Source organism: Lagenorhynchus albirostris, chromosome 2, assembly GCF_949774975.1.
Source record: "Lagenorhynchus albirostris chromosome 2, mLagAlb1.1, whole genome shotgun sequence".
In the NCBI taxonomy this organism is placed as follows: Eukaryota; Metazoa; Chordata; class Mammalia; order Artiodactyla; family Delphinidae; genus Lagenorhynchus; species Lagenorhynchus albirostris.
In genome coordinates, this window is record NC_083096.1 from 77775048 (window position 1) to 77799247 (window position 24200).

Consider the following 24200-nt stretch of genomic DNA (forward strand, 5'->3'; position numbering starts at 1 on the left):
GGAGGAGACTACGTATTCTAAAGTGGCTAGTCTTGGGTGAGTCAGAGAAGGCAATTTTCTAGACTCCTTAAAACCTTCTGGAAGCTGCTTTAAAAAAAAAAAAGAGGTAATGGTAGAAACCATTTTAGTTTTAAGACTATCGTGGGCCTACTCTTCAAGCATAAGCAGAATCAAGGACACAGAAGTATGTTATAAAAAGGGTTCTGGAAGAAACAAATTAAAGGAAAGGCTGAGGATGAGGGGAGACATAAGACTGTTGCTCCTTATTCCCAAAAAGAGTCAACAGAAGGAAGACAGTATGTACAGCAGAAAGAAGGGAAATGAATCTTGAGAAGGTTAAAACAATTATCAGAGGGAAAGGCCTGATTATAGTTGTAAAAAGAGACAATAAGGCCCCAAACAGGAAAAAAGTATTTAATACTTTAACAAAATGCAAAATAAAAGTACCCAAGTTACAAAACATAAATTCCTTTGGTTCAGTAATCACACCACTATTTTACCTTCCAATGGCTACAAACATCCCCTCAAAGTGAAGTCAGTTTCCCTCATATGAAGACATCATGCCAAAACCATCACATACCCCACTGTTCAGCGAAACTGTTGAAAACTTACAGGGAGCAGAGCTGTGGGGTAGGAAAAGGGGGAACAGGTTGGTCTGAAGAGAAAAGGGAGACTCTACACATGCAGAACAAGTCAGTGGAAGGGAGCTCTTTGCTGGGTCACTATGGTATGAATCATACCCCTGTACATGCTACATGAGGCTGAGTACCTTGGTACAATCACAAATAAACAGACAATTCAGTGACCCTGAGCATTCCCAGGGAAAAAGAAACAAACAAAAAAACAGAGAAGCGAGGCAAGAAAGGACGGTGTGGCAACAGGCAGATCACAGAAACCAGGGAACATCAGTTTTGCAGACGGGGAAATGAGATCTAGAGGAGTGAGTGTCTGGACAAAAGACACACAGTTGATGGCAGTCGGTATGAACTTCGTGTTTCTTTCTACTATGCCCAAGGAGAAAATCAGATGGATAAGAAATCGACAGAGCCAGGGGTCTCATTGTAGTTCTACTGTCTTTTGCGAAGAGTGCCCATGAGGTCTTAAGGCTTTCCCAGGTGTCTCCTGAACTCTCAAGAACCAGGGGGGGTCTTCTGGGTCTCTTCAGGGTGCCTGTGGCTCTGAGTCAGAGGGATCCAAAGAAACTGAGAGTCAGGCCAGCCGATCAGGACAGAAGATAATGGCCTCCAATCTGCTCCCAAACAATCCTGAAACAGTCACAATAAGCTCAGAGTAGAAATTTAGCAAACTGGGAATGAGACACCATCACCTAATTGGCGGCAGAAAGAGGAGTCATGGAGGTGAAAATCAACTAAAGGCTAAAAACTGGAAGAAGCTAAAAGTAGGTACTGTGTTCAATAAATACTTGAATTAATAAGAGAATAAATGAACACTGGAGACAATGAATGTTTGGTTCCATAAGAAATACTGGTTCTGTTAAAAAGCCTGACTTAGGGCACTTCTGGGGTACACAGTCTTTCTGTGCCACTCTGCTGGAACTGTGTATGTTATCACATCATGACCCTGGCAAATGAAATAGAAGAGAGTCAGTGCAGATTTAAGGAGTTAAATAATAAAATTTGTTTGATTGGTAGAGATTGTGGGGAAAAGGGAGAATACCAGCTCAGCTTTCTTTTACTTCTTTCTCCTCCTAGGTTTATGAGAACAGTATACCAGATCCTGGAACAATGAAGACAAAATTGCTGAAACATCTCAAAACATGCATTCAGGGTGGTTCAAGCAACCTCTTTCACTTCCCCCTCCCCTCCCAACAGTCATTTCTTGGACCGGGAGGCAGTGGTAGATTCTGACAGTGAGATCTGACTACATTTTTCAAAGATGACCTCGGCTGAGAATTTTGGCAGCCCCTGATCCAGAGGGCACTCATCCACCAGGCTGTTCATGGGTGTGGGGGGCAGTGGAGGCTCCTCCTCATCTTGACTCAGTCCAGGAATCAGGGAGTTACCTGCCCTGTCCAATTCCTTGTCTACCTGCTCCCTGGACACACCCTCTGTCTCAGGCTGTCCTGAAGGGATGTTTGTGGAGTCAAAATATGCTGACAGGGCTTCCTGGAGCAGAGGCAGAAGTTTCTTTCGAGAGACCTGGGTGTTGCCTTGAAGATACGCTTGGAGGTTAGGGTGGATGCTTGGGGCAGGGGTCAGCTTCAGGGACGGAGAGTGGGAGCGTTCTAGGACTCCACAGACCTAAAAAGGAGACAAGATGGGGAGGTGGTATATAAGGTGGTGAAGCAAAAAGCTGAGACTTCTAAGAGACTTCTCTTATAGAGGATAAAAAATATATTTTTTTAATTAAGTCATCTAGGGTTGTTTTATTGCTTGCAACAAAGGCACATCAACTAATACACACAGTATTTTAGAAACAGAAGAAACATTTGAGATGATATATTCCATTTTATTCATAAGTAAACCAAAGCCCAGAGAGATTAAGTGCCTTGAATGTAGATGATGGTAGAGTCTGAACCAGAACCTGGGACTCCCACCTCCTCGAATATTGTTATTTGCAAGGGTATTCCTGTGCTCAAAAACTTGAACTCTATCCTTAGCTGAGATGGGACAAGCATCTACTATATTGAGGTCAGGAGAAGAATACAGGCAGAAAGAATAAATAGATCAAGTTGGGGTGGGAAGTATGCCAAGCATCGTGCCACGTCTGGCCATTTTCAAATATTAATTTCCTCATTTAATCCTCACAACTACCTTACAGGTTGGTATTACTGTTACCCTCATTTACAGGTAGGGAAACTGAGGCTTAGATTAGGTAACTTACCGAAGGTCAAGGTTTGTTTGTTTCTGTTTTTTTAAAATTTTATTTATTTTTTATACAGCAGGTTCTTATTAATTATCTATTTTATACATATTAGTGTATATATGTCAATCCCAATCTCCCAATTCATCCCACACCACCCCGCCCCTGCTGTACCCCCTTGGTGTCCATACGTTTGTTCTCTACATCTGTGTCTCTATTTCTGCCTTGCAAACCAGTTCATCTGTACCATTTTTCTAGATTACACATATATGTGTTAACATATGATATTTGTTTTTCTCTGACTTACTTCACTCTGAATGACAGTCTCTAGGTCCATCCACGTCTCTAAAAATGACCCAGTTTTGTTCCTTTTTATGGCTGAGTAATATTCCATTGTATATATGTATCACATCTTCTGTATCCATTCATCTGTCGATGGACATTTAGGCTGCTTCCATGACCTGGCTATTGTAAATAGTGCTGCAGTGAACACTGGGGTGCATGTGTCTTTTTGAATTATGTTTTTCTCTGGGTATATGCCCAGTAGTGGGATTGCTGGGTCATATGGTAATTCTATTTTTAGTTTTTGAAGGAACCTCCATACTGTTCTCCATAGTGGCTGTACCAATTTACATTCCCACCAACAGTGTAGGAGGGTTACCTTTTCTCCATACCCTCTCCAGCATTTGTTGTTTGTAGATTTTCTGATGATGCCCATTCTAACTGGTGTGAGGTGATACCTCATTGTAGTTTTGATTTGCATTTCTCTAACGATTAGTGATGTCGAGCAGCTTTTCATGTGCCTCTTGGCCATCTGTATGTCTTCTTTGGAGAAATGTCTATTTAGGTCTTCTGCCCATTTTTGGATTGGGTTGGTTGTTTTTTTTAATATTGAGCTGCATGAGCTGTTTATATATTTTGGAGATTAATCCTTTGTCCATTGATTCATTTGCAAATATCTTCTCCCATTCTGAGGGTTGTCTTGTCACCTTGTTTATAGTTTCCTTTGCTGTGCAAAAGCTTTTAAGTTTCATGAGGTCCTATTTCTTTAGTTTTGTTTTTATTTCCATTACTCTAGGAGGTGGGTCAAAAAAGATCTTGCTGTGATTTATGTGTAAGAGTGTTTTTCCTATGTTTTACTCTAAGAGTTTTACAGTGTCCAGTCTTACATTCAGGTCTTTAATACATTTGGAGTTTATTTTTGTGTATCGTGCTAGGAAGTGTTCTAATTTCATTGTTTTACATGTAGCTGTCCAGTTTTCCCAGCACCACTTATTGAAGAGACTGTCTTTTCTCCATTGTATACCTGTGCCCCCTTTGTCATAGATTAGTTGACCGTAAGTGCTCAGGTTTATCTCTGGGATTTCTATCCTGTTCCATTGATCTATATTTGTTTTTGTGCCAGTACCATACTGTCTTAATTACTGTGGCTTTGTAGTATAGTCTGAAGTCAGTGAGTCTGATTCCTCCAGCTCCACTTTTTTTCCTCAAGATTGCTTTGGCTATTCGGGGTCTTTTGGGTCTCCATACAAGTTTTAAGATTTTTTTTGTTCTAGTTCTATAAAAAATGTCATTGGTAATTTGATAGGGATTGCATTGAATCTGTATATTGCTTTGGGTAGAATAGTCATTTTCACAATATTGATTCTTCCAATCCAAGAACATGGTATAACTCTCCATCTGTTTGTGTCATTGTTGATTTCTTTCATCAGTGTCTTATGGTTTTCTGAGTACAGGTCTTTTCCCTCCTCAGGTAGGTTTATTCCTAGGTATTTTATTCTTTTTGTTGCAATGGTGAATGGGATTGTTTCCTTAATTTCTCTTTTTGATCTTTCGTTGTTAATGTATAGGAATGCAAGAGATTTCTGTGCATTAATTTTGTATCCTGCAACTTTATCAAATTCATTGATTAGCTCTAGTAGTTTTCTGGTGGCATCTTTAGGATTTTCTATGTATAGTACCATGTCATCTGTAAACAGTGACAGTTTTACTTCTTCTTTTCCAACTTGTATTCCTTTTATTTCTTTTTCTTCTCTGATTGCCATAGCTAGGACTTCCAAAACTATGTTGAATAATAGTGGCAAGAGTGGACGTCCTTGTCTTGTTCCTGATCTTAGAGGAAATGCTTCCAGTTTTTCACCATTGAGAATGATGTTTGCTGTGTGTCTGTCATATATGGCCTTTATTATGTTGAAGTAGGTTCCCTCTATGCCCACTTTCTGGAGAGTTTTTTTTTTATCATAAATGGGTGTTGAATTTGGTCAAAAACTTTTCTTCCATCTATTGAGATGATCGTATGGTTTTTATTCTTCAATTTGTTAATATGGTGTATCACATTGATTGATTTGCGTATACTGAAGAATCCTTGCATCCCTGGGATAAATCCCACTTGATCATGGTGTATGAGCCTTTTAATGTGTTGTTGGATTCTGTTTGCTAATATTTTGTTGAGGATTTTTGCATCTATATTCATCAGTGATATTTGTCTGTAATTTTCTTTTTTTGTAGTATCTTTGTCTGGTTTTGGTATCAGGGTGATGGTGGCCTCATAGAATGAGTTTGGGAGTGTTCCTTCCTCTGCAATGTTTGGGAAGAGTTTGAGAAGGATGGGTGTTGGTTCTTCTCTAAATGTTTGACAGAATTCACCTGTGAAGTTGTCTGGTCCTGGACTTTCGTTTGTTGGAAGATTTGTAATCACAGTTTCAATCTCATTACTTGTGATTGGTCTGTTCATATTTTCTATTTCTTCCTGGTTCAGTCTAGGTAGGTTATACCTTTCTAAGAATTTGTCCATTTCTTCCAGGTTGTCCATTTTATTGGCACAGAGTTGCTTGTTGTAGTCTCTTACGATGCTTTGTATTTCTGCGATGTCCGCTGTAACTTCTCCTTTTTCATTTCTAATTGTATTTTATTTTTTAAAAATTTATTTATTTTATTTATTTATTTTTGGCTGTGTTGGGTCTTCATTGCTGCATGTGGGCTTTCTCTAGTTGTGGCACGTGGGGGCTACTCTTCATTGTGGTGCACGGGCTTCTCATTGTGGTGGCTTCTCTTGTTGCAGAGCACAGGCTCTAGGCGTGTTGGCTTCAGTAGTTGTGGCACATGGGTTCAGTAGTTGTGGCTTGTGGCCTCTAGAGCACAGGCTCAGCAGTTGTGGTGCACGGGCTTAGCTGCTCTGTGGCATGTGGGATCTTCCTGGAGCAGGGATCAAACCCTGCACTGGCAGATGGATTCTTTTTTGTTTTTTATTTACTTATTTTTTCTTATTAGTCATCCATTTTATACACACCAGTGTATACATGTTGATCCCAATTTCCCAATTCACCACATCACAACTCCCACCCACCACTGCTTTCCCCTCTTGGTGTCCACACGTTTTTTCTCTACTTCTGTGTCTCAATTTCTGCTCTGCAAACCAGTTCATCTGTACCATTTTCTAGGTTCCACATATGTACGTTAATATACAATATTTGTTTTTCTTTTTCTGACTTACTTCACTCTGTATGACAGTCTCCAGATGCATCTACGTCTCTACAAATGACCCAATTTCATTTCTTTTAATGGCTGAGCAATATTCCATTGTATATATGTACCACATCTTCTTTATCCATTCGTCTGTCGATGGGCATTTATGGCAGGTGGATTCTTAACCTCTGCTCCACCAGGGAAGTCCCTCATTTCTAATTTTATTGAGTCCTCTCCCTCTTTTTCTTGATGAGTCTGGCTAAAGGCTTATCAATTTTGTTTATTTTCTCAAAGAACCAGCTTTTAGTTTTATTGACCTTTGCTATTGTTTTCTTTGTTTCTATTTCATTCATTTCTGCTCTGATCTTTTTCTTTCCTTCTACTAACTTTGGGTTTTGTTTGTTCTTCTTTCTCTCCTTTATGTGTAAGTTTAGATTGTTTACTTGAGATTTTTCTTGTTTCTTGAGGTAGGATTGTATTGCTATAAACCTCCCTCTTAGAACTGCTTTTGCTGCATCCCACAGGTTTTGCATCGTCATGTTTTCATTGTCATTTGTCTCTAGGTATTTTTTGATTTCCTCCTTGATTTCTTCAGTGATCTCTTGGTTATTTAGTAACGTATTGTTAAGCCTCCATGTGTTTGTGTTTTTTACGTTTTTTTCCCTGTAACTTATTTCTAATGTCATAGTGTTGTGGTCGGAAAAGATGCTTGATATGATTTCAATTTTCTTAAATTTACCAAGGCTTGATTTGTAACCCAAGGTGTGATCCATCCTGGAGAATGTTCTGTGTGCACTTGAGAAGAAAGTGTAATCTTGCTGTTTTCGGATGGAATGTCCTACAAATATCAATTAAATCTATCTGGTCTATTGTGTCATTTAAAGCTGTGTTTCCTTATTAATTTTCTTTTTTTTTTTTTTGCTGTATGTGGGCCTCTCACTGTTGTGGCCTCTCCTGTTGCGGAGCAGAGGCTCTGGATGTGCAGGCTCAGCGGCCATGGCTCACAGGCCCAGCCGCTCCACGGCATGTGGTATCTTCCCAGACCGGGGCACGAACCCGTGTCCCCTGCATCGGCAGGCGGACTCTCAACCACTGCACCACCAGGGAAGCCCCCTTATTAATTTTCTGTCTGGATGATCTGTCCATTGGTGTAAGGAAGGTGTTAAAGTCGCCCACTATTATAGTGTTACTGTAGATTTTCTCTTTTATAGCTGTTAGCATTTGCCTTATGTATTTAGGTGCTCCTATGTCGGGTGCATATATATTTATAATTGTTATATCTTCGTCTTAGATTGATCCCTTGATCATTATGTAGTGTCCTTCCTTGTCTCTTGTAACAGTCTTTATTTTAAAGTCTATTTTATCTGATATGAGTATTGCTACTCCAGTTTTCCTTTGATTTCCATTTGCATGGAATATCTTTTTTCCATCCCCTCACTTTCAGTCTGTATGTGTCCCTAGGTCTGAAATGGGTCTTTTGTAGACAGCATATATATGGGTCTTGTTTTGGTATCAATTCAGCAAGCCTGTGTCTTTTGGTTGGAGCATTTAATCCATTCACATTTAAGGTAATTATCTGTATGTATGTTCCTATTACCATTTTCTTAATTGTTTTGGGTTTGTTTCTGTAGGTCCTTTTCTTCTCTTGTGTTTCCCACTTAGAGAAATTCCTTTGGCATTTGTTGTAGAGCTGGTTTGGTGGTGCTGAATTCTCTTAGCTTTTGCTTGTCTGTAAAGCTTTTGATTTCTCCATCAAATTTGAATGAGATCCTTGCTGGATAGAGTAATCTTGGTTGTAGGTTCTTCCCTTTCATCATTTTAAATACATCGTGCCACTCCCTTGTGGCTTGTGGAGTTTCTGCTGAGAAATCAGCTGTTAAGCTTACGGGAGTTCCCTTGTATGTTATTTGTCATTTTTCCCTTGTTGCATTTAATAGTTTTTCTTTGTCTTTAATTGTTGTCAGTTTGATTACTATGTGTCGCCAAAGGTCAAGTTTGAATGAAACAAAGTTGATACTTGAACTCAGGTCTGTCATCAGAGCTGGTGTTCTAAATTACTATATTATACTATTTCTAACACAGGAGGAAGAGAGGAAATGGTAGGGCAGACCGTGAAAAGAGGACTACCATTTTCCAGCACAGAGGCAGCCTGGGCAATGGTAGAGTTATCAGATACCTACAGAGTTCCAGAGGGACCATGGCAGGGAGAAGGAGGGGAGATTTAGGAAGGTGGGGAGAGGTACTTCGTATGGTCAAAGCACCCTTTCCTTCATGACATGATTAGTAAGAGAGCATTGTGCCCAGCAATGAACCTTACATATACTATTATGTTTAATGATTACATCACACTAATTAGTAGGTGGTAATATGACATTTACAGAATCAGAAGTCAACTGACTTGCCTTTGGTCAAAGAGCAAGTAAGTGGCAAATCTGGGACAGAAAAGCCTATATATCTGCCTTTAAAGGCTGTAGTTCTTTCCACAATGCCAAACTACTTTCCACTGAATGAAATTACATTTGCTTCCTGGAGGAGAAGATAAAGACAAAGAGAGGTGGGAAGGGGCAGACATGCCTTTCATGCACAAAAAAGATTATCCAGCTGTATTCAGGCCAGTCTTCAGCAGTCCTCGCTGCTAAGAAATCCAAAGAATCCCTGGACTGCCTTAAGTCCACTTTTAAATTCTTCCCTGGGCTTATCAGTAACCAACAGAGGAAAAGAAAGGGGAGGAGGTGGAAAAGGTGGCTAAATGGAAGATCAGGGAAAAAAACCAAACCTGCTCCTAGACCACTTCTCTACAGAGTTAGCACAAACTGCTTAAGTAGTAGAAAAGGTTTCTCGTCTGTTTCCAATTTTCAAGGCAATAAGGTAAAATGAAAGGAATTGATTTTCAGGGGTGAGGAATTAATGCTTAAACCAAGAATCTAGTTTTAACTCCAGATTTATAACACGTTCTTTTAACCTGATTTCAATTCCTTCTAAGTAGGGATTGTGTCTCTAATTCTCTTTGGAATCTCCCTTTCTCAACAAGAGTATGATTAAGGATATTCACACATAGAGAGAATGGAAAAAAGCGGGTAGTGGCAATTCTGGAAACAGATCAAGGACCTCTGGATAAATACAAGAATGAAGGAGAGGTCTTTACAGCACAGGATAGTGCATACAGGCAGAACTCTGTAGGGTCCTCAGGCTGGAGAAGGGACAGGGACTCACCGTCACTCGGAGTGCTGTGTGGGGACAGAAAACTGCCAACTGCCGCACTGGCTCATTGCAAGTGTTGAAAAAGATAGTCATGGCGACCAGGGCATCATAGCTGTGAGCCTGGCAGAAGGCATGGAGATCTGCAATGAGGCCAGACCTCTGCAGAAAGGCCTAAAACAGAAGAAATGGACAGGGATGAGGGCTGCCACTGGATCCTCATTATCACCCTCAACAGAAGATGCTTATGAAGGGTTTCTTTGCATGTTAACCTGGGACTTGTACTCCATAAAAAAGGTATCTAATGTTTACTCTGTGCTATTTATGTGCTGGAAGGCAATATATAGAATGAGGAGAATGAGCCTTTCTATGAGGCCATTCTATGAGCCTCACAGAATGAGGCTTTGGGTTCAGACAGAATTGGTTTGAAAATCAGCTCTGTTACCTATCAGCTATATGATCAAGGATCCCTGGACTTAAGTTTCCTCATCTGTAAAATGAGGATAAATCATTTACCAAACTTGATTGTTTTAAGAATTAAAAAATGATAATGGGGCTTCTCTGGTGGCACAGTGGTTGAGAGTCCGCCTGCTGATGCAGGGTACATGGGTTCGTGCCCCGGTCCGGGAAGATCCCACATGCCGCGGAGCAGCTGGGCCCGTGAGCCATGGCCGCTGGGCCTGCACGTCCGGAGCAACGGGAGAGGCCACAACAGTGAGAGGCCCGCGTAATGCAAAAAAAAAAAAAGGTAATGTACGTAATGTGCCTGGTATGTCCAAGGCTATCCTGCTCTTACAATCAATCAAGCAAGGTCTTTGCCTTGAGGATATTTTTATTCTAAAACAGAACAATGGCGCATACAAATAAGTACAGACACATGACACCTGAATCCTTGGCTCTTCATTCTTTGTCTATCTATCTATATTCTTCTCCAAAATCTCACGCAGTATTTCCTCCAATGAATAATACCACCAGCTGCTTTAGATCAGGGCTTTTCTTTATCCTTAGCATTTCTAATGAGTCAATTTGTACTATGATTATGGTACTCGGCAAGCCTTTTGTGTTCTTATGTTTGGTTACAAAACTAGGTTATAAGTAGCAAGGGAAGAGGCCATGCTATTCTGTTTCAGTAAATTATTTAGTAAAAATTTTTACATGTTATTTAGGAGAAAGCTGTGCAGTCTATGAGAGTACATGTTCAGATCAGATGAATGATTTAAACCAATAAGATATGGAGCCAGGTATTAAAATACCACTATCAGAGTTATATTCATTCACCCATTCGACAAAATTCACTGAGCATCCACTATGCGCCAGGCATTGTCAAAGGTGCTGGAGATACAGCAGAAACAAAAGAAATAGGGTCTCTGCTCTGGTGGAGCTGATAAACTAGCAGAGGAATATAGACAATAAACAAGGAAACCATGAAACATGATTATTTCAGTGTGCTAAGTGCTATGAAGAAAACAAAATGGGAATTCCTTGGCAGTCCAGTGGTTAGGACTCCATACTTCCACTGCAGGGGGCCTAGGTTCAATCCCTGGTCAGGGAACTAAGATCCCACAAGATGCATGTACAAAAAAAAAAGTAATATTTAGAGATTTTTGAGCATGGAGGATATTACTTTAGTTAGGGTGGTCAGGAAAAACCTCCTGAAAGAGAAGACACCTGAGCTAAGTCCTGAATGAAAAGAAGGAGCCAGCTCTGCAAAAGGAGTGCACAGGCTCTGAGTTGAGAGCTAAGAGTGAACTTAATGGTTCTGAAAAACAGAAAGAAAACTGGGGTGGCTACAGTTCTGTGAGTGTAGGAATGGGGCTGGAATGAAGAAGTCAGAGAAAAGGACAAAGGCCTGATAAAGGAGGGCCCTATAAACCACTGTAAGGCTTTTAGATTTTATTAGAAGTACAATGAAAAGGCAGTAAAGGGAGGGGGCCAATAGGATCTGACATATCTTTTTTTTTTTTTGTCTCAGTTCCCCGACCAGGGACTGAACCCAGGCCACAGCAGTGAAAGCGCTGAGTCCTAACCACTAGACCACCAGGTTACTCCCCTGGATCTGACATGTCTTAAAGAGATCACTCTGGCTGCTGTGGGGAGAACAGTTTGCAGGGGACAAAAGTGGAGGCAGGGAAACCAGCATGGGGGCCATTACAGCAGTGCAGTGAGAGACGATGGACTGTGGAGTAGAGATGGAGAAAAGGAGGGGTAAGATACATTTTGGAGGTGAGCCAGGAGTGAGGGGCAAGGTTACATACAAAACTAAAGGTTTTCTCTCTCCACCCACACCTACATCTTGCTCTTACCTCCAAATCCATATATATTGCACTAATGGCCACCTTGGTGCCTTGTCTGGAGACGGTCTTCTGGTCCTTTCTCAGCATCTGCTCTGTGGTCAGTCCTAGAAAGTGGATGTGAGACTAAGGGTGAAACAGGAGAACCAAGAGAACCCAAGGTCCCAAGACCAGGAAGGTGAGGACACCAAGACAGGTCAAGGAAGAGGAAAAACACAGCCTCTCTTTGGGGCAATGAACAGGGCTAGTAACTCCGGATGTAATTATATAATAGAAATTTATTTATTCACTTAAAATAATATTTATTTATTTATTTTGTCTGCACCGGGTCTTAGTTGCGGCATGCTGGATCTTCATTGTGGCATGCATGTGGGATCTAGTTCCCCGACCAGGGATTGAACCCCGGCCTCCTGCATTGGGAGCACGGAGTCTTACCCACTGAACCACCAGGGAAGTCCCAATAGAAATTTACTCTAAATAAAAAATTACTTTCGATTACCGGGTCACAATAGGTACCTTTAGAGCAAGGGACTCTGGGGAGAAGGGTAAATGGAAGAAGAGAGGCTTTTACTCCTGATTTTCCCCATTCTGTGTTGTTTTACTTTTCTAAAAGTACAAGTGGGACCTTTCTTTTTTTTTGCGGTACGCGGGCCTCTCACTGTTGTGGCCTCTCCCGTCGCGGAGCACAGGCTCTGGATGCTCAGGCTCAGCGGCCGTGGCTCACGGGCCCAGCGGCTCCGCGGCATGTAGGATCTTCCCAGACCGGGGCACGAACCCGTGTCCCCTGTATCGGCAGGCGGACTCTCAACCACTGCGCCACCAGGGAAGCCCTCTTTCTTTTTTTTTAACGTCAACAGGCGGTAGCTGGGTAACAAATCATGGAAGTTTTTTTGTTCTCTTCCTTCGTCCTTTGTATATTCACCCTAAATGTTTCTTCTGCTTCCCTAACCATTTATCTAGATCTCACTCCGATAATTCAGTAGAGTTGGCCCTCTGTACCACGGGCTTCACATTTGCGGATAAGGAGGGCCGACTGTATTCATTATACTATGCCATTTTACGTAAGGGACTTGAGTATCCGAGGATTTTGGTATCTGTGGGGGATACTGGAACCAATTCCCTACAGATACCAAGGGATGACTGTATTCCCTCAGCATACTTTATTTATATGTCTATATTCTCTAATTAGACTAGAAACCTCTGAGACTCTTAATATATTCCTTCTCATCCACCCAATAGCCAGGATAGAACAATCCAGTAAATGACTGATTAATTCATGATCAGACTCACACACTACCTAGCTTCTTTCTGGTATAAAGCTTAAATCATTATGCACGCTCTGAAATTGTTTTGACGGTATTCAAGAACATAATGAACAAGGCTTTTGTCCACCAGTTTAACATTTCATACCTGATACATCAAACTTTGCCTTTTGCAGAGAATCAAAGATATCATTTCTCTTGGGCAGATTTGGGAAGAGGGCCTCTAGATTCTCCACGTATTGGTTGTCCTTTAGGGTTGCCTTTCCAATTTTAGGGTCCATGTTCACACAGTCCAGGATGATAGTTCCTGCAGAGGAGGAGGATGGCAGAACTCAAATCCTGTGGCCCTCCATTCCTGACAACTAGAACACACATAACCCTCAAACCAAATGGTCACAATACCAAAGGAGACTGTATGGCAACTCACTGAAGAGAAAACAAACTGGGACAATGTCCTGAGTAAGACATCCCAAATCCAAACTAAAATGTAGTCAGGGAAATGGGGAAAAGGTAGAAAGGAAGTGTAAATATCTCAATTCTTGGAGATTTTGAAACCTAGTCAGAGAGAGATGATCTCTCTTCCACAGGCCAAATTCCAGTTGGAAGAGATAGTCTAATCCAATTCTCTCTCTCTCTTTTTTTTTTTACAAATGGAGAAAATAAGAACAAAAAAGGTTAAGAGATTTGCTCAAGGTCATATAACTACTTCCTGGGCAGAAATGGTATTAGAATTCATTTCCTGCTTCTTTGGCTAGTCCTCTTTCCATTATACAATGCTACTAATAGGCAGCTTCTAGGTCTGTTGTTCTGTGCTTCCTTTCTGCTTTCTCCAACAAAGTATTCCACAGGCCTTCAAAGGACGAAGTATCCCACAGCCTTTTTAATGCCTAATTGCCCCCTGAAAGAATCCCCTCCTTCATATCTACTAAGTGGCTTTGAGAGGGTGTAGTCAGGCTGGAAGAGTCTAGACTGCTCCACTTTCCCTTCTCTGGCATGGGAATAAAGGAACTAATCAGGTCCCAACCCCCAAGCCACCCTCACCATGAAGAAGGGCTGCAGTTTGCCGGTCCAAGATCTCTGGTGCCCCCTGCAGGATTCTCTCGGCCACCAGGGTAGCGCAGGACCCCACCAGCTCAACTGAAACATGGCAGGGAGGGCAGTGTTTCTGATCGATGGGCCGATGGTCTAGCACCTCTGCTACTGCCTCCTCTAAGGCTGCGTCACTTCTGTGTGGGAAAGGGGGGAGGTGTGGGGGAAAAGAGAAAGAAAGATAGGTAGGGGCACTCCAGCTGCACCTCACTCATGAAGAAAACAGACATCATAGGCAGACACTTAGACCTTTGATCACTTCTACCTCTGCCTCACTCCTCTCAGTTCTTCTCTTAAATATTATAACTAAAACCATCTTTAAACACCGTATAGGTGAATTTGATGAAGTATCAGCTACCAGTATCTCATCCACATATTTGATATCCTTTAGGGTTGTCTTTCCAGTTGACACCTGGACACCCAACATCTAAATCTCTCCTGTTCCCTCAATTCACTTAATATCCAAATTTTATGCAGGTCACCTGTGGCTTCTGGCTCAATTCCCATCCATTCCCTCCTTTCCAACCCTCTGCTACTGCCTTATTCTTGGCCCTCAATCTCCCTCATCTGAACTACTCCAACAGTTCCTTAACCAAACACCTGCTTCCAGTGCCCTCCGAAACTGTCCTCTATAAGATTACCTGAAAGAGCATTTGAAAAATGCAAATTTGGTTCTGCTAGGATCTGGAATAAATAGAATTAACAATAGTTCCCCACTGCTCAAAATAAAGTCTAATCTCCCTGGCAAGGCCTAAAAGATCTCCATGATCTGGCCCCTGCCTACCTCTCTAGTCTTATCTTTTTTATGTCCTACTCCTCCCTCATATTTTATGTTCCAGTTATGCAAAACAAATCTCAGTTCTCCCAACTCACCATGCTATTTCATACCTGCCTGCGTTTTGCTAACTACCTCAACTCCTCATTCACCAAGCAAATACCTAGTCTTTCAAGACTGAGATCAAGGATCAACTCCATTAGGAAACCTTTCCTGACACTCCCCTCTACTCCCCTCTTGCATATTTAACCACTCCATCCTTCATGTAACTACTGTCCCCTAGAGTGACGGTCACCACCTACCTCTAACACCCATTACAATGACCTGTTTACCGAGTTCCCTCCTCTGACTGACAACTTCTTGAGAACAGAGATTCTACCTCACCTTCGTCCTCTAAATAGAAGTTTATTAATGAGTGAGTGGATAGATGGATTAGTACCCTTAGGCTGTCCTCTGTCAATGTCCTGCTATAACCAGTGTGCTTAAGGAAAAAATATTCATATTACTATTAGCAGGAGCTAGACACACTTGGGAAGGCCTTGTACTCGTATTGCTTTGTTGGCAGTTTTTTTCCAGTCCTAAATTAGGGATGGGATTATTATAGGTGTGTATGCTTGTTAAATAGCATTAAAGAAATATTGCTTTATGGAGGAAATGATGTTGCTAACTTTTTAAAGTTAAAAATGCCGTTGTAACCATTATTCAAAAGTTTCTGTTGTAATAAATCTGCCATGAAATCTTAAAACAATGATACCAAAGGTAGATTTACAATATTTCTGAGTTATCCTTTAGTTTGAACTCTCCATGTTTCTATTTCTTTTTATTACTTGTATAACTAGAGAACTGACAATATTTTTTTATTGTCTTTCTATATCTGATATCACCCATCAACTATGCTTAGCCTGTGAGATCCTGTGAGAAAACATTCTTTCTTCTACTCTTTAAAAACCTTACTCATCACAGCCCATGGCACATGGTAAGTATCAGCTTAACTTTCTTCCACTTACTTGGGTAAGACATGATGGTCAACAAGGATGAGGGTGAGCTGGCCAGCCTGCTGCAATGCATGGAGGTCAATCTCATCCCGGAAAATCAAGAGGGACTCTGGAATGTGAGTCTTCTGAAGGAAGAAGACATTGTCACCTCGTAGAGGTAGCTCAGAACGTTTTATATTTAAAACTGGCACAAAGACTTCTTCAGCCTCAGTTGTCTAGAGAGGAAAGTGAAAAGAAGGTATGGCTATGTTCTGTAATAGGATAGGAAAAGTCACAAGACTATTGGGACCAAGGGAGACATGATCTTGGGTAAGTCACTGCCTTCCTCAAAGCCGCAGTTACCCAGTCTTATCAAAATAAAAGGATGACCCTTCCCCTCTCTCCTTCTTGGCAATAGCATGAAGGTCAACAAGACAACTCACGGAAAAGACCTACTTCTAGATGCTGGAGAGAAGGCAATATCAGTCCTCCAGAGCTGACATGGGCATGAGGAACATACACAGACCACTGATACCCATAAGGAATTCAATAGTTAACTGTTTGAATATTGCTTTATAGTTTACAAATTCTTCAGAATACATTTGTTCATTTGATCCTCACAGCAACACTGCAAAATATTATCATTTCAGATTTTATAGTTGGTGACAGGAGACTCAGCAAAGTTAAGAGATCTGACTTACCCAGGGCTAAATGCTGTTAAGTAGCAGAGCTGGGTCTTGAATCCAAATCTTTTCATTTTAAGGCACTCTGTTCCTAGGTACTCACCTTTGCCAGATAAAAAGCCAGGGCGAGAGCTGACACCATGGAGTCCAAGTCACAGGCTTCATTTCCCAGCACAACATGTATGGGTCGGGACTCCTAGAGAGGCAGGAGAGTGGGAAATTAACAAAAGCATCTCCATCCATTTCTGGTTACCTTATACTCATGTAGGGCTGCACACACATCCTCTCACTGATCTTCACAGAGGAGGTAGGTCATAGAGTCTTAGGGGTCCTCAGTTCATGGATAAGGATATTAGTTAAGAGGGCATAAGTGTTTTAGCTAAGCTTTAAGCATTCCACACATATCTATAGTTAGTGGAAAAGTGCTCCTTCCTCTCTACTACACTGTCTCCTTGAATGTTAACTTTCAGAAGAACAGCAGTAAATCATTCTCTGATTCTTATGCTTCTCTGGGCACTTGAGGAGAAGTCAAAAGTAAAGCATCTGGGGTAGCTGATGTATTCAAACCGTATCAACCCTGGTTTGTACTTTTTTCCCATTTTTAAAATAGGGAAAAGAATCCTTGTATTTCTAAATCACGAGAATAGGTGAACAGACTTTGAAAATAAAGGTAAAAATAAGATCTAGTTCATTATTTAGATATCTAGTCCATGAAAACTCCCCCTACCCAGAGGAGCTTCAACCATAACCAGATATAAACAACACTCTCACAGGCAAGAAACAGACACTTTCCCCAGCAGGTTCAGATTAAAGCAAGAACAGTTGCTGCTGCTGCTGGAACTTTTATTTTTAAAGCTTTGAAAAGTTTCTGCTGATAAGAACTCTGAGGAGGGAGGCATATCTGTCGTTATTATTAATCTTGTTCCCTTGCATCTCCCTACCAGAATTTTAAATAAAATTCATTAAAACCTAAAGGTGTTGGGCTTCCCTGGTGGCGCAGTGGTTGAGAGTCCGCCTGCTGATGCAGCGGATGGGGGTTCGTGCCACGGTCTGGGAGAGTCCCATGTGCCGCGGAGCGGCTGGGCCCGTGCGTCCGGAGCCAGTGCTCCATGACGGGAGAGGCCACAGCAGTGGGAGGCCCGCATACCGCAAAAAAACAAAAACAACAACAACAACAAAAAACCTAAAGGTGCCCACAATAGCAAAGAGAGGGGTTTTGTTTCAAAATATCTATTGAGTGTGCCATGTATTTAAAAAAATTTTTTTTGGCTGTGTTGGGTCTCTGTTGCTGTGTGAGGGCTTCCTCTAGTTGCGGCGAGTGGGGGCTACTCTTCATTGTGGTGCTCGGGCTTCTCATTGTGGTGGCTTCTCTTGTTGTGGAGCACGGGCTCTAGGCGCACGGGCTCAGTAGTTGTGGTGCACAGGCTTTGCTGCTCTGCGGCATGTGGGGTCTTCCCAGACCAGGGATTGAACCCATGTCCCCTGCATTGGCAGGCGGATTCTTAACCACTGCACCACCAGGGAAGTCCCCCATGTACTGTTCCAATATTTTTACATGCATTAGCTGATCATTTAATCCTCAAAACAACCCAAGGGGTAGGCACTGTAAGAATTATTATTTCATTCCAAGTAGAAGCATTTGGCCAGGTAGAATGAGAGTACACAGTCCATGGCTCAGCTTAGGCACAAGGATTCTATCTTACCAGTTTATTTTTGAATTTCTATCTCAGCCTACTTCTGAAAGACAGGAAGGAATAAGAGAGACAAAAGCAACACACTAGTTTCTTGATTTCCGCACTGGGCTGCTGTCCTGTGCATTGCAGGGTGTTTGGCAGCATCCCCCAAACTCCACCCACTAGATGCTAGCAGCACCTCCAGTCATGACAATCAAAAATGTCTCCAGACTTTGCCAAATATTCCCTGCGGGTCAAAATCACCCCCAGTTGAGAACTACTGGGTTATAGAAAGGTGAAAATCCACTCTGGCTTCTTCAATCAGGGAAGATTTGCTAGATAGAAGAGTTTAGAAAAGTGGGAAAGGTGTTCAGAGGAATAAAACGTAACAAGGAACAGTTTATCAAGTAATGTAACTTTAGGAAAAAAGAGAACCTAGAATTATCTTCCTTGTATTGGCTGTTACCCAATCCCCTCACTTGCCCAGAAAGCCAAAGCCAGAAAGGGACAATTTTAGAGGACTTCTGGTGGCATAAATTGTCCTATCTCGTAACTAGAAGGTTTTTATTTTTAAACCACCCTCTTCTCCATCTCCTACTCCCATCCCTAGAGAGAAGGACAAAAGACAGAGGTTATCTGTCAAGGTTTTGGGCAAAGGGCCTCTGGGGAAAGTCTGCCCTTGGGTTCTCCCCTGTGCCCATTTCTCTAAGCCTATTTCAAGAGGGTGGCAGCCAAGACCCATTCATACTGAACAGCATGGGAGTGGGAAGATTCTTTTCAATATTAAACTCTTTGCCAACACAATATGAGAATTCTGTACCCAAGACCCAAGGGCTATATTAACTCCTCTGACTTGCAATTCGTCCTCCTGATACCAGAGAAGGCCCCTGTTTCCTGGATACCAAGAACTGCCCAGATGGCTGTGGACCAAAGTGGCAACAAAGCACTTGAGATAAGTGGCTGCTGAGATAACTTGATCACTGAAGCAGTAAGGGAGGGCACCATGTTCTCTAGAGAGGGAACTATACAAACATGAGAGGCCATATGGCCCTGACTCTGGAGGATAAAGGGAAGAGGAACAGAGAAAAGGCAGAGCAAGGGGGAGAGGCCTATTGCTGGGCTTGAAGAGGCCCTCGGAGAATCTTTCCAAAACTCATGTTAGTGCTGTTTCATTCCAAGTGGCAGCCGAATCAGGATCAGTCAGATCCCCAGCACCAAGAGAAGATTAAGCAGAAAAGCAGAAAGTAGGGACCAAATGCAACTTCATGGCTCTGAGGGGAGGAGAAATGACCCCCAGAGGAAGGTGAATGACTAACCCCTTGTGCTCAGTCAAGCTCAGACAGCAAACAAAAGGAATACTCTGCGACTTTCAACCAATCTTGGAACAGGAACAACCAAGGGAGGTGGTGGCATTCCTTTCCCCTGTCAGCACCCACCACTACCCCACCATGACTGGTCCATTCGCCACCCACAATACATGATGTGCACATTCCCAGCGCTGTCCTTTGCACTATTTGTTCTTCTCTGTCTGAAATCAGCAGAACTGCCATTTGAAAAGACCACACAGACTGGAGCTGAATCTCAGCTGTTTCTTGTTGTGGGACTTTGGCCTCGCTAAGCCTCTTTTTCCTCATATAAAAATAAGGAGACTACTGTAACCAATTTCATGAAGTTGTTATGAGGATTAAATGAGATCGCACACAAGAGCCTACTCTGTAGTAGTACAGATGAGCTCCCTTCCGTCTTCTCCTTTCTCTAGCCCTTGCTGTCCAGTCAAGCCCAACCGCAAGCCCCTTCTCTCTGTGAAGCCTTCCCTGCACCCGGGCCACAGCAGTCCCTTCCCCTGCACTTCCAGCTTCTGGCACTTGGGATTCTCATACAGAACTTAACTACTACCTTAAGGAGCTCGCTATCTTTTCGTGGGCATGTATCACAAATCCTTAACGTAGCATACAAGCTAGGTGACTATATACTTTGTTGTTCAAACCAGTACACTTTTTTTTTTTCTTTTTGTGGTAAGCGGGCCTCTCACTGTTGTGGCCTCTCCTGTTGCGGAGCACAGGCTCCGGACGCACAGGCTCAGCGGCCATGGTTCACGGGCCTAGCCGCTCCGCAGCATGTGGGATCTTCCCGGACTGGGGCACAAACCCGTGTCCCCTGCATTGGCACGTGGACTTTCAACCATTGTGCCACCAGGGAAGCCCAAACCAGTACACTTTTGAGAATGAAAAGGGGTGCAATTAATGATTATGTCTCAATAAACTGACTGTCCTGGGCAAGTCGGGTATATGGATGCCTAACTTACAAGGTACCATTCTCCTCTTTGTTTAGGAAAAACATGTTAACTCTTATCCCCCACCCCATCCCCCACTAGCTGAAAGCACAAGCCTCAGTTTTCTGACCATCAGAGGAAGAGTTCAGGGCAAATATAGCTATACTTGGAGCATGAGGAAACCTGAGCTGCCAATGGAAGAAATACAATCTGAGAGCCACTAGTAGATATAAACTTTTTTTCTTCTTTAAAAAAACCTAGGCCTTCCCTGGTGGCGCAGTAGTTAAGAAGCCACCTGCCAATGCAGGGGATATGGGTTCGAGCCCTGGTCCGGCTCGAACAAGGTCCCACATGCCGCGGAGCAACTAAGCCCATGCGCCACAACTACTGAGCCTGCGCTCTAGAGCCCGCGAGCCACAACTACTGAGCTTGCGTGCCACAACTACTGAAGCCCGTGCACCTAGAGCCTGTGCTTCGCAACGAGAAGCCACTGCAATGAGAAGCCCGCACAGCTCCCGCTCACAACTAGAGAAAGCCCGCGCGCAGCAACAAAGACCCAACGCAGCCAAAACAAAACAACCCAAAAAACAAAAACCCACTAGCTGAAATGACTGTATCCTGATGTTCTTTGCGGCCTCAACATGGAGTTGGGGGGGAGAGGGGATGGGTTTCAGGGCTGGCAAAATCAACTACTTCCCTTCCAAGGCTGCATATGTTCTGATGCCTACTCTACAAATGAGTTAATGAGGGAGAAATGAAAAAAGGAGACAAGGAGCCAGAGATAGAGAAGCCTTCCCAGCAGGGAAAATGGGACTGACTGATACTGATGAAAGGACTGCAAATTTCTAAGGATAGTCAGCCACTCCTGATTCCTGCCTCATTCCTGAGAAGTGCAGACAACACAGATTATCCAAAGCTTCTGGATGAACACCTAAACTTGAATGCAGCCCCACCCTGAAGCAAAGATTTTTTTTCCCCCACTAAAAGTGAAAGATGACTCACCATGAATAGGACATTAACTTAAACAGGATTTCTTTTTTTTTTTTTCTTTGCGGTACGAGGAGGAGGCTCAGCGACAGGCTCAGCGGCCATGGCTCATGGGCCCAGCTGCTCCTCGGCATGTAGGATCTTCCCGGACCGGGGCACGAACCCGTGTCTCCTGCATCAGCAGGCAGACTCTCAACCACTGCGCCACCAGGGAAGCCCGAACAGGATTTCTTTTAAATGGAACAACCTACTATCATTGTGGCAGACACTGTAGAAAATTTCTCTGGTATCAAATGCTGAAAATATGGTATCAGCAGGAGAGGTGGCTGGGTTATCAGCTGTTTGTCTTGTGTAAAAGGCAAGCATTCACAATTTCCTAAAAGTTATACGTGGTTTAATAGCAACACTCAAACTTAATAGTGTCTCTGTCTAAATCATGTCTTTCTTTACACAAGAAACAATAGTGTGGCCTCTGGGGAATTGGATAGGGAGAAGAAAAAGGATCTTTTTCTTTTTCTAATTTCATATCCTTTTTGTATTAACAGTTTTCCCTATGTACATTTACTACTTCTATAATTAAAAGCAATTTAAATTGTTAGTGTCCACCTGTATGTCCTGCCACCAGTTCACCCACTAACATTGCTAGAGTCTAATTTTCTCATTTCTCCTGGCCCCGGCCAGGTTGTGTGATAAGAGCGCTAAGATATGACCTCACCTTCACAAGTTCACAAGTTTGGAAAAAGGAAGATATAGATCTTGCTCCTTGGGAGATGAATGCAGACAGAGAAAGGTCAGGATATCAGTAATACTGAAAAAATCCAGTATTTTTCAGCTTCATATTCCTGAGGAAGATATACTCAGATGCTGTAGTCTAGATGCATGCAATGAAATGCTATCTGGTGAGGTTTCAGGTTCAAGGACTCTACCAAATGGTGGAAAACAGACTGGTCATTTGGGTTATCGGGGGGAAACAAAATACAACTTCTTGGCCCTTGGAATGTGCCACAAAGACTCTCTATTAGTCCTCCAATGAGTTCCCTGTGGTGGAAATCAGAGGTAACCAAAATGAATTGGTCCCAAATTGCCTTATGCATTAAAACAACTTTCCCCAAATTTGTATTTAACAAGGAAAAATTTGGTGTAATTGGTGTTAAAATTGAACTTCACTCCTATTCTTCAGGTGAGGGTATTCATTTACGACAGCAGCTGAGTCTGCAGGAGGAATTCGGTGACTTTTAGGATTTGTTAAAGACCAGAATCTTATCACCCAGGGGAGTCTGTACAGTTTAAGATATTTAAAAAGGAAACAAAGTCAACCATCTGTCTAGGTTTCTCCAGGGGCAGCGTAACTTGAAGTAGGGGGGGCCAGGTGGCCTCCTGGAGCCTCTCTCTGGCCAGCTTTTTGCTGCTAACTGGGGATAGCGGCTTAAGGCTGCATGACCAGTCAGCAAGGCTGGGAGATTCCAACTCGCTCAGGGAGTACCAAAAATAAGCCACAAAGCATTTAGGAGTCATGCTTATAGTTTTGATGCCAAACACACTTTGTGCTTATCCAGTCCAGGCCGCGGATTTTTATGTAATTTGTGTGTGTTAAGGCCAATGAAGAAAACTGGAGGCAAAGGAATGCAGGTTGTAGTCAACAGACATGCCTGCTACCACCACTTTTAATTCAGAATGAATTAGGCCCGCCAGACAGAAACCGCCGTTCAGAGGCAACAAAGCCGTGGGCACAGCTTCGCTCGTACCCGCGGGGTTCACCTGGAGGCCAGTGGGCCCGGGAGGCCTCGTGAGCGGAGAACTGAAAGAGGGGCGGGGAGAAAGGAACAAACACACCTCCCGGCAGGCACAGCTCCGATCCTTTTGACGGAACTGACCCAGAAACTGCGAGCAGCGGCTCAGCGGCAGGACCCAGACCCACAATTCCGCCTGCCCGCTCTCGGGCAGACCCCAAAGGCAGGAGCCCCCAGCTCAGGAGTGGGGTGACTGAGCAGCATTCCCATTCTCAAGGGATAGGTTCTCGTTCCTCACTCCTCAGGCCCCAAGCCTGATCAGATCCCAAGCCCCCACCCCACAATTCCGCGTTCCCTCCACATAGACCCTCGGGGCTCCCCAGGTCCCACATCTTTGTCCTTCCGGGACCCCAGGATCCATTCCTTACGATCACAGACAGGGGTCCGTTACCTGCAGAGCAACTCGACAACCCTGCAGATAGTCCTCCATGGTGAAGCTCAAGGTGTGCCACTGCCCCTCGCCGCGGAGAGGTTAACTGGCGAATGAGCCCCGCCCCAGGTTCAAGGGTTGAGACGAGTCGGGAGGTGGGACTCGAACCCACCACACCCCGACTCGGCCCCGACCCCGGGAGGAAGTGCGTAAGCAAGGGCCCCGGGAGTCCGACGTCGCCCCGCCCCCAGCGGCGGAGGCCGAGTTCTGCGCCCAGGGACTCACGGGAGGAGCGAAGTGGGGGCCGGAGGCGCGAAATGGGGCGTGGTGCAGGGCGTCCTGGGAAGTGTAGTCTCGAAGCGCCAAAATGGCCCCAAGAATTGAGGGAAGGAGAATTTTCTGAGATCACAGTGTATATGAGTCACATAACCTATCTTTGTGGCATCTGAACTTTCCCTCTTGAGTCAGGCTAAGTATAGCATCTTTCCATATATTACACCGCCCATCTGGTTGACATCTTAAATTACACTGGGCAAAAACAGCTCCTC

The 24200-nt window shown here is 43.3% G+C and overlaps 1 protein-coding gene across 4 annotated transcripts; it reads right to left on the bottom strand.

Annotated features, from left to right (window-relative positions):
• Window positions 1-398: 398 nt before the first annotated feature.
• PRUNE1 (prune exopolyphosphatase 1) lies at window positions 399-24038 on the bottom strand. 4 transcript variants are annotated; one of them, XM_060142362.1, is made up of 9 exons: window positions 23938-24038; window positions 23674-23758; window positions 16664-16756; window positions 15911-16113; window positions 14081-14265; window positions 13188-13346; window positions 11790-11884; window positions 9502-9660; window positions 399-2261 (listed from the first exon to the last, which is right to left on the bottom strand). In XM_060142362.1, exons 2-9 carry the CDS (start codon window positions 23710-23712, stop codon window positions 1833-1835), a joined length of 1362 nt encoding a protein of 453 aa, XP_059998345.1. In that variant the 5' UTR covers window positions 23713-23758; window positions 23938-24038; the 3' UTR covers window positions 399-1832. The 4 variants fall into 4 exon arrangements, with proteins under 4 accessions (XP_059998345.1, XP_059998346.1, XP_059998344.1 ...); XM_060142363.1 differs by lacking the exon at window positions 23938-24038 and having other exon boundaries at window positions 15911-16023; window positions 23674-23911; XM_060142361.1 differs by lacking the exon at window positions 23938-24038 and having other exon boundaries at window positions 23674-23911.
• Window positions 24039-24200: the final 162 nt, after the last annotated feature.